The 16,292-nt window shown below is 35.4% G+C and overlaps 4 protein-coding genes and 1 non-coding gene across 5 annotated transcripts; 2 read left to right on the top strand and 3 right to left on the bottom strand.

Moving 5' to 3' along the window:
• Window positions 1–289: 289 nt before the first annotated feature.
• CBG25522 lies at window positions 290–876 on the top strand (the record flags this gene model as incomplete). The annotated part of the gene is made up of 3 exons (XM_045242863.1): window positions 290–442; window positions 487–609; window positions 652–876. 3 exons carry the CDS (start codon window positions 290–292, stop codon window positions 874–876), a joined length of 501 nt encoding a protein of 166 aa, XP_045098297.1.
• Window positions 877–2,231: 1,355 nt separating this feature from the next.
• Window positions 2,232–3,472, bottom strand: CBG04338 (the record flags this gene model as incomplete). The annotated part of the gene is made up of 3 exons (XM_002630353.1): window positions 2,232–2,663; window positions 2,709–3,018; window positions 3,276–3,472. The coding sequence occupies 3 exons, from the start codon at window positions 3,470–3,472 to the stop codon at window positions 2,232–2,234; spliced, it is 939 nt and encodes a 312-aa protein (XP_002630399.1).
• Window positions 3,473–5,670: 2,198 nt separating this feature from the next.
• CBG04337 lies at window positions 5,671–6,902 on the bottom strand (the record flags this gene model as incomplete). The annotated part of the gene is made up of 3 exons (XM_002630352.2): window positions 5,671–6,138; window positions 6,184–6,493; window positions 6,685–6,902. 3 exons carry the CDS (start codon window positions 6,900–6,902, stop codon window positions 5,671–5,673), a joined length of 996 nt encoding a protein of 331 aa, XP_002630398.2.
• A 1,248-nt stretch (window positions 6,903–8,150) lies between these two features.
• CBG04336 lies at window positions 8,151–13,988 on the top strand (the record flags this gene model as incomplete). The annotated part of the gene is made up of 7 exons (XM_002630351.2): window positions 8,151–8,452; window positions 10,380–10,577; window positions 10,900–11,209; window positions 11,259–11,657; window positions 12,984–13,202; window positions 13,302–13,614; window positions 13,885–13,988. The coding sequence occupies 7 exons, from the start codon at window positions 8,151–8,153 to the stop codon at window positions 13,986–13,988; spliced, it is 1,845 nt and encodes a 614-aa protein (XP_002630397.2).
• Window positions 13,989–15,016: 1,028 nt separating this feature from the next.
• Window positions 15,017–15,088, bottom strand: CBG28731. The gene has a single exon. It is a non-coding gene (tRNA).
• Window positions 15,089–16,292: the final 1,204 nt, after the last annotated feature.

The raw sequence follows: 16,292 nt of genomic DNA, 5'->3' as shown, positions 1-16,292 counted from the left end.
AAAAATCGATAAAAAGGAAAAAATAAGTCAAAAATTTTGCGAAAATATTTATTGTTGGGTTACGGTAGCATTCGTTTGCCGGCTGTGTTTTCGAAAATTCTCCTTGAAATACGGTGGCCTAACTTGTGTGAAAATTCGGCCACAACTCCAATTTTTTTGCACAAGAATAATAAACATTTTCCGTGCTACATAAACATTTTCCGTGCTACATAATTACCGACCTTGAAAAATATGTTGTTTGCTTTCTAAAAGTTTTTGTTCATCTTGTGATTTTTACCACATAAAAATCATGAACACTGATTTTTCGCAGCCTGAATGGCTCATCATTCACTACCATGTCATGGGTGTAATCTCTATAATTTTGAACTTTTTCGGCATCTACTTACTCCTGGTTCATTGCAAAAATCTATCGAAATTTCGATATTTCTTGCTGGTTTATCAGGTTATCAAATATTTTAATTACCCTAATTATAGAAGTTTTTCCAGGTAATTTGCTTAATAACAGATATCCATTTAAATTTCCTATGGCAACCTGTACCATTGTACCCCATATTGGCTGGCTACTCGCTGGGATATTTGGCGAATTGGATTCCATTTCATTATTCTATGGTATAGAAACCTTTTGAATAATTCTTAATTAACTAATTGCAGCTAATTGTCAGTGTGCTTGCAATTTTTCAATTGAATTTTCTGGTGATTTGTTTTATGAAAAGGCATCAAGCCGTTGCTTTGGTCCTGGAAACTCACAGATTTCCAGAAACTTTAACTAAAAGTTTTTATATATTTTCTTATTTTTTTCCAATAATTTTCGGTGCCCTTTTTGAAATATTGAAGATGACTGAGGATGAGCAATGGGATCATATTAGGAAGGTTTGAAAATTTGAAATTCATAAATTTTAATATTCTGAAATTCTGAAATTTTGGAATTTTGAAATTTGGAAAATTGAAAGTTTTCGATTTCGTTTCGATTTCGAAAACTTGAAATTCAGAAATTCAGAGATTCTGAGACTCTGAAATTCTGAAACTCTAAAACTCTAAAATTTCGGAATTCTGATATTCCGAAGTTCCGAAGTTCTGAAATTCTGAACCTCTGAAATTCAGAAATTCAGAAATTCGGATATTCGAGAATTCTAAAATTCTTAAATCCTAAAATTTTAGAGTTCTAGAAAATTTTAGAGTTCTAGAACGAAAAGAATTTTTGAAATTCTGAAAGTTGGATGTTTTTAAATTCTGATATTTTAAAATTCTGAAATTATGAAATTCTGAAAGTATGAATTCTGAAATTCTGGAATCCAAAAATTCTGAAATTCTGAAATCCTGAAATCCTGAAATTCTGAAATTCAAAAATCTTAAATTTCTCAAACTCTGTAATTCGGGAATTCTGAAATTCTGTAAATTTGAAATTCTAAAATTTTGAAATTCTGAAAATTTTTTCTATACAATATATTGATTTAAAAAATCAAGTAATCCTTCGTTTTTCAGACCTACCCGGAACATATTTCTAGTTTCCAAACATTGCTCAACTTCTCTATTTATAGTTATACCCCATTATTTTACATTATGTCTTCCAATACCTTAATCGGTGGCGTTATCATCATATCCTCTCTTTTTCTAATGATAATTGACATTTTTCGAATGATGCGAAAACTGAAAATTCGAATTTCCCTCCAGAATTATCGCAAACACAAAGAAGCTCTCCGTAGTTTGCTCGTTCAACTCGGCGCCGCCTATTTCTGTGTTTTTCCCGCATGTCTTCTGATAATTGTGGTGTCTTTCGAAGTGCCACGTGTCCAGTTGCTCGCCGAGCTAATCATAGCTTGTTTGGCTGCTCATTCATCGGTTAACATGACATCATTGATGTTATTTTTCCCACCGTACCGCAGGTTTTTCAAGGACTTATATGACATGTCAGTGAAACTTTGAATTCGGAATCCTGAATTTAAAAAAATTAATTTGAGATTTCAAGACACTGCGGCTGGTGGAGGACCTACATCAACCGTTGTTACATCAACAAGAAGACATTTTCGACTTTAACAATGTTTTTTATTTTTTAATTTTGATCTCGCATTGTATTACAGAGACCGTTAAACCTGTAATAGAAAGGCTCCTACTGTCTAGCTTGAGCTCGATTATCTCGGCTCCTATGACAGATATCAGAAATGTGTCAACTGATAATGATCGATAAAGATTTTTTTCAAATTCGATGTAACTTTATTGGAAAAAAAATGCAATCAAAAATTATTCAAGCCATAAAATTCTGGAACATTTGTGCTATTTGGATTTCCTTGTTGCTCATGATTCATATTCCTTGGTTGTCCCGAAATCTGCATATTCCATTGATTCATGACTGGTTGTACCATTTGTTTTCCCATATTGTATCCATAATTCCAAATATTCTGATACGGATTCATCAAATACTGGTGAGCAGTTCCCATCATTGAAAAATCAAAATTTGCTGGATTATGAAAGGGATGAGCAATCGGAGAATGTCCATTTGAACTTGTTTTTGATGGTGGTGATGTACTCGAAGGAGGAGTTGGGAAGGTTTCAGAAGCAGTACGTTTGATGCCACGTGTAGGAAGAACAGTCTTGTGATTTCCAGTTGAGCGAAAACCAGAGGCAAATTTATTGTTCTCCACTTTCAGAACTTTGATAGCTGGATTCTTAAATTAGAAAATTAAATATTTAAATTTGAATTTTAAACATACCTGATAAGTAGTAACAGCCATAAACCACACATTTTCAATTCTGAATTCCTCATCGAAATCCGAATTCTCGTCTCCATTTTCCAATTTTCGAATAGTGACAACTGGACGCCATTTGTGCATACTTTGGAGGCAAATATGATCTTTTTTCTCTGTCTCTGGATTATTTGTCAATCGGATTTGCTCAAATGAAATTGGTCCGTCCATCCAGAACATTCCAGTTTGTCCTCCACTTTTATGTTTGATTTTTTGAATTGGAGTGATTGGGTCTCCTCTGGCATAGTCGTCCCATTCCTTGCTGACGTAACGGTATCTGGAAAAAAAGTTTAAAAGTTTTAATATTTTGAATTCAAGATTTTTGATAATTCCTAGAGTTTTCAAAACTGGAGATTCATGGATATTCATGAACTTGATGCTAGGATGACTTGGTTAGTTCAAAAACTTCAATATTCTGATGATTTTAAACTGTCGAATTGTGTTTACAGTAACCTTCCCAGAACCCATAGACATGTTTCAATAGTTATCCAATATCTACAGTATCCGGCCTACTCCAACGATGGCCGAACTCACTTATGATCATCCATTCTCTCCATGTGCAAGTAGATCTCATACATTGCGGTAGGATTCAATCCATCAACCGAATATTCCAGATTCGGAAACATTTTTCTTCCAATCTTTTTAGTCAGAATCATCTCCATTGGACTGTTGAATTTCTTCCAGAGACCGGCATTGTTCAGAGTAACTTCGATTCCAGAAGAAGAGATCATTCTGAAAATTAGCGTTAGTTAGAAAGAAGAGAAAAAGGAGAATAGAAGATGAATAGTAGAAAGAAAATAATCAATTAGGTATTTAGGTCCGGTAGAAGTAAAATAGGACCATCCAACCGACCAGTAGACGAGAAGAAGACTGAATGATGGAATGAATAACCGGAACTAACTAGACGACACCTAAAAACCGAAAGGTGGGCGGAGTCTATTCTGTTCTGTCATAGAAAGAGGAGGAGACCATGAGACAGGTGTGTTATGGTTACTGTATCGGACACTGTCAATGTTTTTCCCAGGAGACACAAATATAACCGGAGCTAATTAACTACCGGATGTAACCAAATTTAGGAAGCTTAAAATAAAATATTTTAGGTTGGAGAGCTGGAAAAGTTGATGCTGGTATGTAGTAAGAGCTAATAGTAAGCACATGGGTATACTGTTACCGTTCATTTTGATATACTCTACCTGATAGATAGTATACCAGGATACTGTAGATCGTATGTCATTATCGAAGAAGCTGTAAAAACCTATTACGAAACATGTATCTTTATCAAAATTTCCAATGTTCTAAAATCAGAAGCGTTCACAAATACAAACATTTTTAATACAGAAAAGTAGAGTAAGCTTGAAATGAAATATTTAAAGATGGATAGTTGGAAATTTTGATATAGAAAGCTTAAAGGAAACGTCAGTCATTTTTAATGCAGGCAAAAACCAGCCATTCCAGAATATTAAAGATCTGGTTCACAACCTCGTTCGCTCGCAAGGTTAGCTCGTATTATATATCCAATGAGCCTGTTAGCCTACACATTTGACGGTTTGTTTGGTAATTTTGGAGACGCCGAGTTTATTCAAAACTAATTTGAGAAACAATTTAAGAAAGCATCTAAACTTGGTACATTGAGTTAGATCCGTTAGTTAGTCACATCCGGTTATATTTTTATCTCCTGGGAATAAAAATTTACTGTGATAGGTCCGGTCCGTAATACATGGAAGAGCAACACACCTGGTCAACAAGAAATTCAGAACCGGAGCTAATTGAAAAGGACCTAATTACCGGAGGTAACCGTATGTGCAAGTTCCGATAGAAAAATAGTGAAATGGGGATATCAACGATTCGATGTTACGATAAACTAGAAATACCGTAAAATCTGTAATAGAAGCGCCCCCTAAATGTTTACTTTAAGCCAATTTTTCTCGATTTTCGCCAAAGATATGGGAAAGTTCTCAACTGATAAATTGTTTGACATAATAATGTTGTCACATTATTGATATTTTGCATAGGAGCCAAAGAAAAACTATAGCAAACTTGACAGTGTGGGGGCCCTTCTATGTATTACAGGTTTCACGGTATGCGTAGCAGTGTTCGGTGACCGGTCATATATGGTTTTTCTACGGTAGTGCATGGTATCCTGGTATACCAGTTTATAGCTTGAGTAGTCCACTTAACAGGGTTTAGCAATCATAAAATCTCAGACTTCTGTAAAACACTGAAAATCTAGAAAACACAAATTCAAGTTTTCAAACTAGCGAAACAGCAATCAAAGCTTCGAAGACACTATCGCAAGTGAACTGTGCTCATTTTCTAAAGTTTTAAGGGAGCTGTGCACACTTTGTGAATCACTTTAGGTTTAATAATTTATGTCTGAAACATGACAACAAGACACTCTGAACCGTACTTTCAGAGCAAAAGCAAACGAGAATGGTTTGAGTAATAACAAAGATAACAACATCAGAAAAATTGAAGGATATGTGGTAAAAGCGAACAAAGGGTTACAGAAGAAGCAGACTGAGAAATGGTGGGGTGCAACAGAAGTAGTTAAGAAGGATAATTCAAAGGTTAGTCAAGATGAGAAAATCCCAAAAATTTAATAAGGTCAAGTCCGCATGCGCGTACGCAAAGCGCCGCTGTCTACCGTAGTTGCAGGCGGCAACTTGCCGCGAATTCAAAAATTGATTCTTCAGCGGAATAATTGAAATAGATGATGGACACAGGGAAATTGAACGAACGAATTTGCTAGAATTTATGCATTTCAGATGGTTTTAAGCCTATTGTCTCTGATCACATGAACATCAATGATTTCGATCAGTCAATCACATTTGAGCTTCTCAAAAAAACTGTTTCACAATTTTAGACGCATATTGAATTTTTTGAACAAACTATCTATCAACTATTTTTGTATTTCTCATAGAAAAACGGCTTACTCGGATGCGTTGTAATTTTTGAAAAAATGCAATTCCAAATTATTCAAGCCATAAAATTCTGGAACAATTGTATTAATTGGCTTTCCTTGTTGCTCCTGAATTATATTCTTTGGACGTCCCAAATTCAGCATATTCCATGGATTCATGGCTGGCTGAACCATTTGTTGTCCCATTTTGTATCCATAATTCCACACATTTTGATATGGATTCATCCAACATTGATTGACAGTTCCCATCATTGAAAAATCACAATTTCCTGGATTTGGAAAGTGATGAGCAATTGGAGAATGTCCATTTGAATTCTTTTTCGAAGGTGGTGATGTACTTGAGAGAGGAGTTGGGAAGGTTTCAGAAGCAGTACGTTTGATGCCACGAGTTGGAAGATTGGTCTTGTGATTCCCAGTTTCACGAAAACCAGATGCACGATTATTGTTCTCTATATTCAGGCACTTGATGGCTGGATTCTGAAATTATAGAAAAAAATATATTTATTTGAAATTAAAGCATACCTGATACGAAGTAACAGCCATGAACCACACATCCTCCATTCTGAACTCCTCATCGTCATCCGAATTTTCGTCTCCGTTTTTCAATTTTCGAATAGTGACAACTGGACGCCATTTGTGCATACTTTGGAGGCAAATATAATCTTTTTTGTCCAAATCTGGATTATTTGTCAATCGGATTTGCTCAAATGAAATTGGTCCGTCCATCCAAAGCATTCCAGTTTGTCCTCCACTTTTATGTTTAATTTTTTGAATCGGAGTGATCGGGTCTCCTCTGGCATAATCGTCCCATTCATTGTTGATGAAACGATACCTGGGAAAAGGTTAGAAATCATAAGAGTTAATATTTTAAATTAAAGATTTTTGATAATTCCTAGAGTTTTCAAAACTAAAAATTCGTTGATATTCAAGAACCGGATGCTAGTATGAAAACCCCTGGGTTCTACTTATTTGTCATCAAACGTTCCCACTTTGAAAATAGCTATTATACAGTATCCGGCCTACTCCAACGATGGCCGAACTCGCTTATGATCATCCATTCTCTCCATGTGCAAGTAGACCTCATACATTGCAGTTGGATTCAATCCATCAACAGAATATTCCAGAATCGGAAACATTTTTCTTCCGATCTTCCGAGTCAGAATCATTTCCATTGGACTGCTGAACTTCTTCCAAAGATCGGCATTGTTCAGTGTCACTTCGATTCCAGACGAAGAGGTCATTCTGAAAGTTATAATAAATTAAGAGAAAGAAGGAAAGAAGGAAAGAAGGAAAGAAGAAGAGAAGAAGAAAAGACTCGACGACACCTCCAAACCCATAAGTGCGCGGAGCCTATTCTGTCATGTCGTAAAAAGGGAAGGGGACCTGACTATACCACGAGGCAGGTGTGTTATGGTTACGGTATCGGGTACTGTCAACATTCTTCCCAGGAGACAAGAAAACTACCGGAGCTAATTGAATATTGGATTCAACTCATTTTAGCAAACTTAGAATGGAAATATTTCAAGATGGGAAGTTGAAAAAGATGATACAGAGCACAGTGCTAATTTTAAGCACAGGGGAACAGACATTTTGATATACTGTAACTGATAAATAGTACGGCAGGGTACTGTAGATCGTATGTCATTACCGAAGAAGCTGTAAAAATATGTCGAAATTCCTTGTGTTTTCAAAGTTGGAAGCTTTTACCAAAACAACATTTTCGAAGCCAGAATATTAGAGAGTTGGTTTATAATTTTGCTAAGTCTTGGTCTTAGTTCTTATCATAAATCAAGAGCCTTTTTCGCAACACATTTTTAGTCTGGTATTTATTTAGACAGGCCCATTTTTTTCGAAATCGGTTTGAGGGAAAAGTTAAATTTAAACTTGGTACATTTAATTAGATCCGACGTTAGGTCCGGTTATATTCTTGTCTCCTGGGAATAAAAATTGACTGTGATAGGTCCGGTACAGAGTAGGAGACTCGTGCGTGTTTCAATTATTTTGTTTGAGGCCTATGACAGTCAATTTATATTCCCAGGAGACAATCATATAACCGGATCTAATTAAGTATGAACCATGGCTAAATGGGGAACTGGAAGGTTCGATGTTATAAAGCACCATAGGTACCATAAAACTTGTAATAGAACGACCTCCTAACTGTTAGCTTTGTTAACTTTTTTCGGTTCCTGTCAGAGATATGAAAGTATTGTCAATGGAAAAATTGTTCATCACAATATCAGAAAAAATTTTATCAGTTGACACATTTTTGATATCTTGCATTGCAGACAAGAAAAAAAACTTAAACTTGACAGTGTGAGGGTCCTTCTATTACAGGTTTTACGGTATCGGTATACGGTGACCAACCGTTTATGGTACATATACTGCAGTGGATGATATCCTGGTATACCAATTTATAGCTTAAGCAGTACAGGGTTTCGCAGTCATAACATTTGAAATCGATTGAAACCGCTGCTATTGAAAACGAGCAAATGGCGATAATCGCCTCCGCTGACGTAGCGAAGTTTTCGGCTAAAGTACAGAAGGGAGAAAAGTGCAAGCTTTGCGGCTGGAGAAACCACTCGACCGGTGTCTGCTTCAAATACCGTGATCCTGCAGAACGCTTCAGAAGAGCCAAACAGCGCACACCGAAGAGCACGTCGGATGCATCGCTGCCACTCTTAGATGCCCCACGTGCATCGAGGTTAGATTGCCGGAGAGCGCCACCAACCATCACTCTATCTTTTGTCTCGTCGACAACGCTGTGGACACCAATAACTTCAACAGAAAGAAGGTAAAATCAGCAAGTTTTTTGAGTGAAAAATAATTCACTGAATATAGCCATAATTTACAGGGAAAAGGACCGAAACCACCACCAATGAGACGTCAATAAGGGAGACCGCTTCAACAGCTACTCGCCTTGAACAACTCATACACTATCCTTATTACCTACCTCTGTTGTACCACTCCACACGACTGTCTACTTCTTCTATAACCCTTTGACCGCTTCCATCATTTCTCCTTCATTTTTTTTCTGTTGTTGTTATCCTTGTTATCACTCAAACTCTTCTAGTTGACTCTTGCTCTAGAAGTTTGGTTCAGAGTGTCTTGTTGTCTCAATTTATGTTTCAGACATAAATTATTAAACCTGAAATGATTCACAAAATGAGCACAGCTTACTTACGATCGTGTCTTCAAATTCTCCAGCTAAATATACGCAATTTAGTGTTTTTCAGCACTGTTTCGGTTAGAATTTCGTTGGCTTTTGATGCTTTCATGGAACCACAAAGTCAACTGCTCCTTATTATAGATACAGAAGTCGATAGGTAGTTCTGATGACCCACAGAAGTGCTCAAAGAAGACTGTGCTACCGAAAATGTCTCGAGGTGCTTTTTAAGACTGCCACAGCTTTTCAAGGCATCCTCTATAGGAGTTTACTTTCCATCACTTAAAATCCACACGTAAATACGGTACGGACAAAGAAATTGAAGGGAATTAAACGTTAAATTACACTGAAAAGGGGCTTACAAATTGCTTGTCAATTTCAGCCGAGATATTTTAGTTACAATACTATTTCAGTCACAGTACGAACAAACAGCTTGACTATTACAAAATCAGCTAATTTCAAATACGTTTTTCTTTATTCCTAGAAGATTTCAAACTTGAAACTTATTGTAATAGGCTGCGAATTTACCAAGTTTAGATAGATGGATTTCGAAAATCGAAGTTTAGAAGGCGGAGTGAATTATAAAAGTATACAATGACAGGTCAGATATCCAAGTATACCAGTTTAGGGTTCGATAGTACACTTCTAGTCATACACTTATATAATCTAGATTAACTGTCATTGTCCACTAAAAGAAAAAAAAATAAAATTTGAGATTTTCAAGAAAAGAAGGTACCAAAAACACCAGAATGATTTTTTAAATCTTTTCTCTTTGGCTTCGTTTCTAGAAGTTGCTGTTTCACAAAACGCCGCCAAAGATCATAAATTAAAAGAACGCCGTCATGCGTGGTTCAATCAGTTTACCGGACCTATCCACAGTCAATGACTTTTCCCAGGATACTAGAATATAACCGATGTAACTGACTGCTGGATCTAACTGAATGAACCAAGTTTAGATTTTTACTTTAATTTTTTTCTGAAATCATTTTTGAAGAAAAACGAGGCTGTCCAAATAAACAAAGAACAAAGCTTATTATGTCTTGGCTAACGTAAAAGACTAGAGTTTTGAATATTATTCGATAACGAAATACGATCAACAGTATCCTGGTATACGATCTATTGCTACAATATAGCAAAATGGTCAGTCACAATATACCCCTGTACTTAGCTTTCAGTATCAACTTCTCCAACTCTCCATCTTGAAATGTTCCTTTTTATTTTGCTAAATTCATTTACATCCGGTATTAAAATAGCTCTGGTTATATTTGTGTCTCCTGGGAAAAACATTGACAGTGTCCGATACAGTAACCATAACACACCTGTCTCATGGTCTCCTCCCCTTTTTATGACATGACAGAATAAGCTCCACCCACTTATCCGTTTTTAGGTGTCGTCTAGTTAGTTCCGGTTATTCATTCCATCATTCAGTCTTCTTCTCGTCTACTGGTCGGTTGGATCTGTCTTTTACCGGACCTAGATGTTTAATCGATTGTTTTTCTACTATTCATCTTCTATTCTCCTTTTTCTCTTCTTTCTAACTAACGCTAATTTTCAGAATGATCTCTTCTTCTGGAATCGAAGTTACTCTGAACAATGCCGGTCTTTGGAAGAAGTTCAACAGTCCAATGGAGATGATTCTGACTAAAAAGATTGGAAGAAAAATGTTTCCGAATCTGGAATATTCGGTTGATGGATTGAATCCTACCGCAATGTATGAGATCTACTTGCACATGGAGAGAATGGATGAACATAAGTGAGTGGGGGAATAGTTAGAGTAGGAGGGTTACTGAAGAATAGCTACTTTTTAAAAGTAGAAATATTTTATAACGATAAAGATTCAGTGGGATCTAGTTCTAGGAAAGGGATTTAGTTCTAGGAAGGTTACAAATTTTGACAGTTCAAATTCATCAGAATATTAGATTTCGAACTAATCAGTTTATAATAGCATCAGATTTTAATAGCATCAGATTTTTGAATCTTAATTTTTCTACGAATCTTTAGTTTTGAAAGCTCTGTGTACTATCAACATTTTGAATTTAAAGTCAAGCCTATGTATTACATACATTTTTCTCCAGATACCGTTTCACCGACAACAAATGGGACGACTATGCCAGAGGAGACCCAATCACTTCAATTCAAAAAATCAAACATAAAAGTGGAGGACAAACTGGAATGTTCTGGATGGACGGACCAATTTCATTTGAGCAAATCCGATTGACAAATAATCCAGAGACAGAGAAAAAAGATCATATTTGCCTCCAAAGTATGCACAAATGGCGTCCAGTTGTCACTATTCGAAAATTGGAAAATGGAGACGAGAATTCGGATTTCGATGAGGAATTCAGAATTGAAAATGTGTGGTTCATGGCTGTTACTATGTATCAGGTACGCTTTTGAAATTCTAATTCATACAATTAATTCTTTATAATTTCAGAATCAAGCCGTAAAGAATCTGAAAGTGGAGAACAATAAGTTTGCATCTGGTTTTCGTGAAACTGGAAATCACAAGCCCGTTAATTCGACACGTGGCATCAAACGTACTGCATCTGAAACGTTCCCAACTCCTCCTTCAAGTACATCACCACCATCGAAAAAGAATTCAAATGGACATTCTCCAATTGCTCAAAACTTTCCAAATCCTGCACATTTCGATTTTTCAATGATGGGAACTGCTCATCAGTATTGGATGAATCCATATCAGAATATGTGGAATTATGGATACAATATGGGACAACCAATGGTACAGCCAGTCGTGAATCAATGGAATATGCAGAATATGGGGCAATCAAAGAATATGAGTCATGAGCAACAAGGAAATCCAAATAGCAGAATTGTTCCAGAATTTTATGGCTTGAGTAATTTTTAATTTTTATTTGCATTTTTATTCAAATGAATTCTATATAATTTAAATTTTTATATCAACTGCTACGTAAAGAATGCATTTTTCCATAAAATTTTTAATGAGGTCAAAAGTTCTCGAAATTAAAAAATTTGAAGTTTCATTAAATTTCCAAAGTAGTTTCCTATAGATTCTTATAAACAAAAAATTATGATCCACAATTTGAAATTTGGATAAATTATGAGGCTGACAAGATTCCAATTGTGAGGTTCAAAATTTTCCATCTACCGCATTTCCTCTACTAACAGCCCTGCCAAAACTTCAACGTTAGGCTTAACTATCTCGGTTCCTATGAGAGATATGAAAAATCTGTCAACTGATAAAATATTGGTGATATTATGATAAAAATTTTATCAGTTGAAAATTTTCTGATATCTGTCATAGGAATCGAGATATTTGAGCTCAAAGTGCACATAATGATTTTATTAAAGCAATGACGGTTGTCTGAAATCTTTCTTCAACATTCAAAGTGAAAAAAAAACCTTCAAATTAAAAAAAAACACTTTCGTTTCCAAAGTTTTGTTTATTCAAAAACCAACTAATCCAAAAAAGCTAAATTTCGACATTTTTCTCAGAATTCCAACTTTTCTTAATCACACCCTCCAGCACAACTCTGATCACAAAACATCTGTTTTTTTTAGAAAAAATGTGATTTTCCTTTTTTTCATAATTTTCAAACCAATTATTCATTTCCATGCATATTGACTTTTCGACACCAACCTGGCTGGTTTTTCACTATCATTTTGTTGGAACTTGCTCATTAATTCTGAATTCGATTTGTCTGTTTTTAGTGATTTTTGTTAGCTCGAAATTGGACAATTTTCGTTATTATTTGCTTTGTTTTCAGGTGAAAATTAGAAAAAGGGGATGATTTTCGAACTCTGGAATTTTCAGATTTTATGCATGTGCACCGATTTTTATCTGACATTTTTACTTCAGCCAATTCCATTATTTCCAATAGTAGCAGGATTCTGTACAGGATTTTTAGCAGTGAACTTGAATATTTGGTGTCATTATTTAATGGTTTTTTTTCAAAATTTCTTTGCTCTAGTAGAAGTGCACGTTGAGCCCAATTATCTCGGTTTCTATGAGAGCAATCAAAAATATGTCAACTGATAAAATCTTCATCATATGATGACCAACATTTTATCAGTTGACAGATTCTTCATTTATTTTATGGCAGCCGAGATAATTAAGCTCAAAATGCAAGCATAGGGCCGGCCTCTACAAGAGCCATAACAGTAATTTTCTATTTTTCAGGGTATAATAATCCTTCTGATGGTGTCTATGATGAAGTGTCTAACATTATGTTTTGTCAGAAAACATCAGGGAATTGCGCAGATAATGCATCGCCACGTCATCAATCCTTTTCTTATCACTCTTATCACTTTATCAACAGTTTCTGGAACGATGTTGAGTTTGGTGACGTTTATGCTGTCAGGAATAGAGAGGGATCAACAGATGGATTTTGTGAAAATGGTAGGATCTGCAATTCTGAGATGCTGATCCTCGGAGATTCTGAGATTCTGAAATTTTGAAAATAACAAAACCTTGCATTTTCAAATTAAAAATTTTCAGAACTACCCCAACTACTACACTGAATTTTCGCAACTCTTCAATTTCGCAATTTACGAATTCAACTTTATCTTCAAACTCATCGCAGTTGGTTGCTTCTTCGCAGTTACTTTATTTTCATTATTTTTCTCTTTCCTTATCATTGATATTTTTACATTATTATCCGGCGTCAAGAAGAAAATCTCTGCTAAAAATTTCCAAAGACACCAAGCGGCTGTGATTAGTCTGATTGCTCAGCTTGCCACGTCATCAATGTGTCTGCTGCCTCCTGTTGGATTAGTGATAGCAATTATCAGTCATTATGAACATTCACAGGGTGAGTTTTTGATTTTAAAGACATGAAATTGTAAAACTGTAATAGAATGGCATACTCTGTCAGTGTTGAGCTCAATTATCTCAATTTCTATGTAAGATATCAAAAATGTGTCAATTGAAAAAAAATGTTTGGGATATTATGATAAACAATTTATCAGTTGACAACTTTTTCATATTTCTGACGGGAACCAATATAAATGAGCTCAATATTGATTAGGGGGCCCTTCTAATACAGGTTTTTTTGGTATTTGAAAATGGTTTATTTTCTCAGCGGTAGTTCGGCTGCTACTGGCAATTTTTGCCCTTCATTCGACTGTAAATGCAATTATTTTAATTATCAGTACTCCGACATACAGAGGTTATATTAAAAGGTAACAAATTAGAACGCTAGGCAAATAAAAGTTAAAAAGTCAGAATCTCAGAATCTCAGAATCTCAGAATCTCAGAATCTCAGAATTTCAGAATTTCAGAATCTCAGAATCTCAGAATCTCAGAATCTCAGAATCTCAGAATCTCAGAATCTCAGAATCTCAGAATCTCAGAATCTCAGAATCTCAGAATTTCAGAATCTCAGAATCTCAGAATCTCAGAATCTCAGAATTTCAGAATCTCAGAATCTCAGAATCTCAGAATCTCAGAATCTCAGAATCTCAGAATCTCAGAATTTCAGAATTTCAGAATCTCAGAATCTCAGAATCTCAGAATCTCAGAATCTCAGAATTTCAGAATTTCAGAATCTCAGAATCTCAAAATTAATTTTCAGAATATTCATTCGAGAAAAAACTCGAAATTTGGACTCTGCGTGGAATACTGCACACTCTGTGGTCAAGGTTTGAAAATTCATGATTATGTGACAAGAAAAAAGAATTGCAACGATATGAAAGTTTTATTCTAAAATTATCAAATTTTCGGAAAAAATATGTGGTTCGAGCAATTGTGAAAAATTGAAGATGTCCCGTAGACTCATTGAGCGGCGATTGTTGGAATATTCAATGAAAATCACAATTGTCTTCTTTGAATCCTCAAATTTTGCCTTCTTTTCAAAATATCAGGCGGTCCAGAAAGCAAATTATCAGAATATGTGGGAATATGGAACATTGCGGAGTTTTGTGGGTTTGATGAAAAATTCTAGAGTCCCACTTTCCATTTTATACTCCAAAGTTTTACTATGAACAGCTGAAAATTAAGAAATTCATTCAGCAAGAATTTGGCTACGTAATTTTTGAGACTCTGACGAAAAGAAGAATGAATGAAGAGTCACTTCCTGAATTAAATGCTAAATTAGTCAAAGACAGGTGCATTTTTCAATTTCTTCTTTTCAGAGATCTCAAAATTTTATTATTTCCTCGAAATCGTCTTCCCTACCTCTTATAAATAAAATAAAAAACAAAAAAGAAGTTCGGTGCCTCATGCTGGAATCGAACCAGCGACCTTCTGTTTACTAGACAGACGCTCTGCCACTGAGCCAATGAGGCGGACGGGAAGGAAGAGGTCAGATGACATACACAGGCGGGCGCGCGCGACGCTGACGAAAATCGACGGCTGCAAACGATCGTCAGAAAGTGCGCCCCGTTGAACAAAATCTCGCGCGACATTCAAATTTAGTTTTTTCGTTCAAAAACAGTTTCGAACTGAATTTCGATCAGATTCCCGAAAAAAAAAAGGAAAAAAGCTCATAAGAAACAAAAAAAGCAAAATTACTCCTTATGGAAAGTTAAAAACACTTTTGCTCACTAATTATTGTTATTTTGTTGGTTTTTTGTCGCCAATGCTTTTTTACAATATTTTCTGTAGAAATCTAGTCATTTCGTTCACATTGTTGTGAAAAAATGGTCAAGCTAATAGAAAATCGAAAAAATAATGAAGATGTTTGAAAAAAGCTGACCTATTTCAGGAAAATACCGATTTCTCACTTTGAGAGCGAATTTTTGAAAGACATAGTGAAAGTTTTTAGTGTTTTTGTGACTGTAAGTTGTATTTTCCAATGTTGCTAAACAATCTGGAAGAGTATTCTTATCTTTTCAAAAAAGTTTATTGAAAAAATGCCATGGGGTACCCCCTTACAAGGGAACTTTTTTCAGATACCGGTTGAGAATTTGCTCAAAACTTGCACAAAGGTACTCTCGAACATGCTGAAACCAAACTCATTAAAATTTTAGCCCGTTCTCAATAGGAGCCGAAATATGGTTTTTGCTTTTTTACAGAGGGCCCTTCTATTATGGGGGTCCTTCTAATACAGGTTTTACGGTAACAGGATTTCAGATACTCAGATTTCCGGAAATTCGGAATATTGAAAGTTTATCATCAGTCATTCGAAATTCGGATTCGAACTTTCTGGATTTTAAATTAAATGGTTTTCGAACTTCCAAATTTTCGATTTTTTCGATTTTCTATTAGCTCGACCATTTTTTCACAACAATGTGAACGAAATGACTAGATTTCTACAGAAAATATTGTAAAAAAGCATTGGCGACAAAAAACCAAGTGTTTTGTTTCTTATGAGCTTTTTTCCTTTTTTTATTCGGGAATCTGATCGAAATTCAGTTCGAAACTGTTTTTGAACGAAAAAACTAAATTTGAATGTCGCGCGAGATTTTGTTCAACGGGGCGCACTTTCTGACGATCGTTTGCAGCCGTCGAGACCCCGCAAATTCCGGGGAAAGAAAAAATCGGGGAAAA

Source organism: Caenorhabditis briggsae (assembly GCF_000004555.2).
Source record: "Caenorhabditis briggsae complete genome, chrII, whole genome shotgun sequence".
NCBI lineage: Eukaryota > Metazoa > Nematoda > Chromadorea > Rhabditida > Rhabditidae > Caenorhabditis > Caenorhabditis briggsae.
The sequence above is the reverse complement of the archived record's forward strand: the minus strand, read 5'-3'. Positions and strand labels throughout refer to the sequence as shown.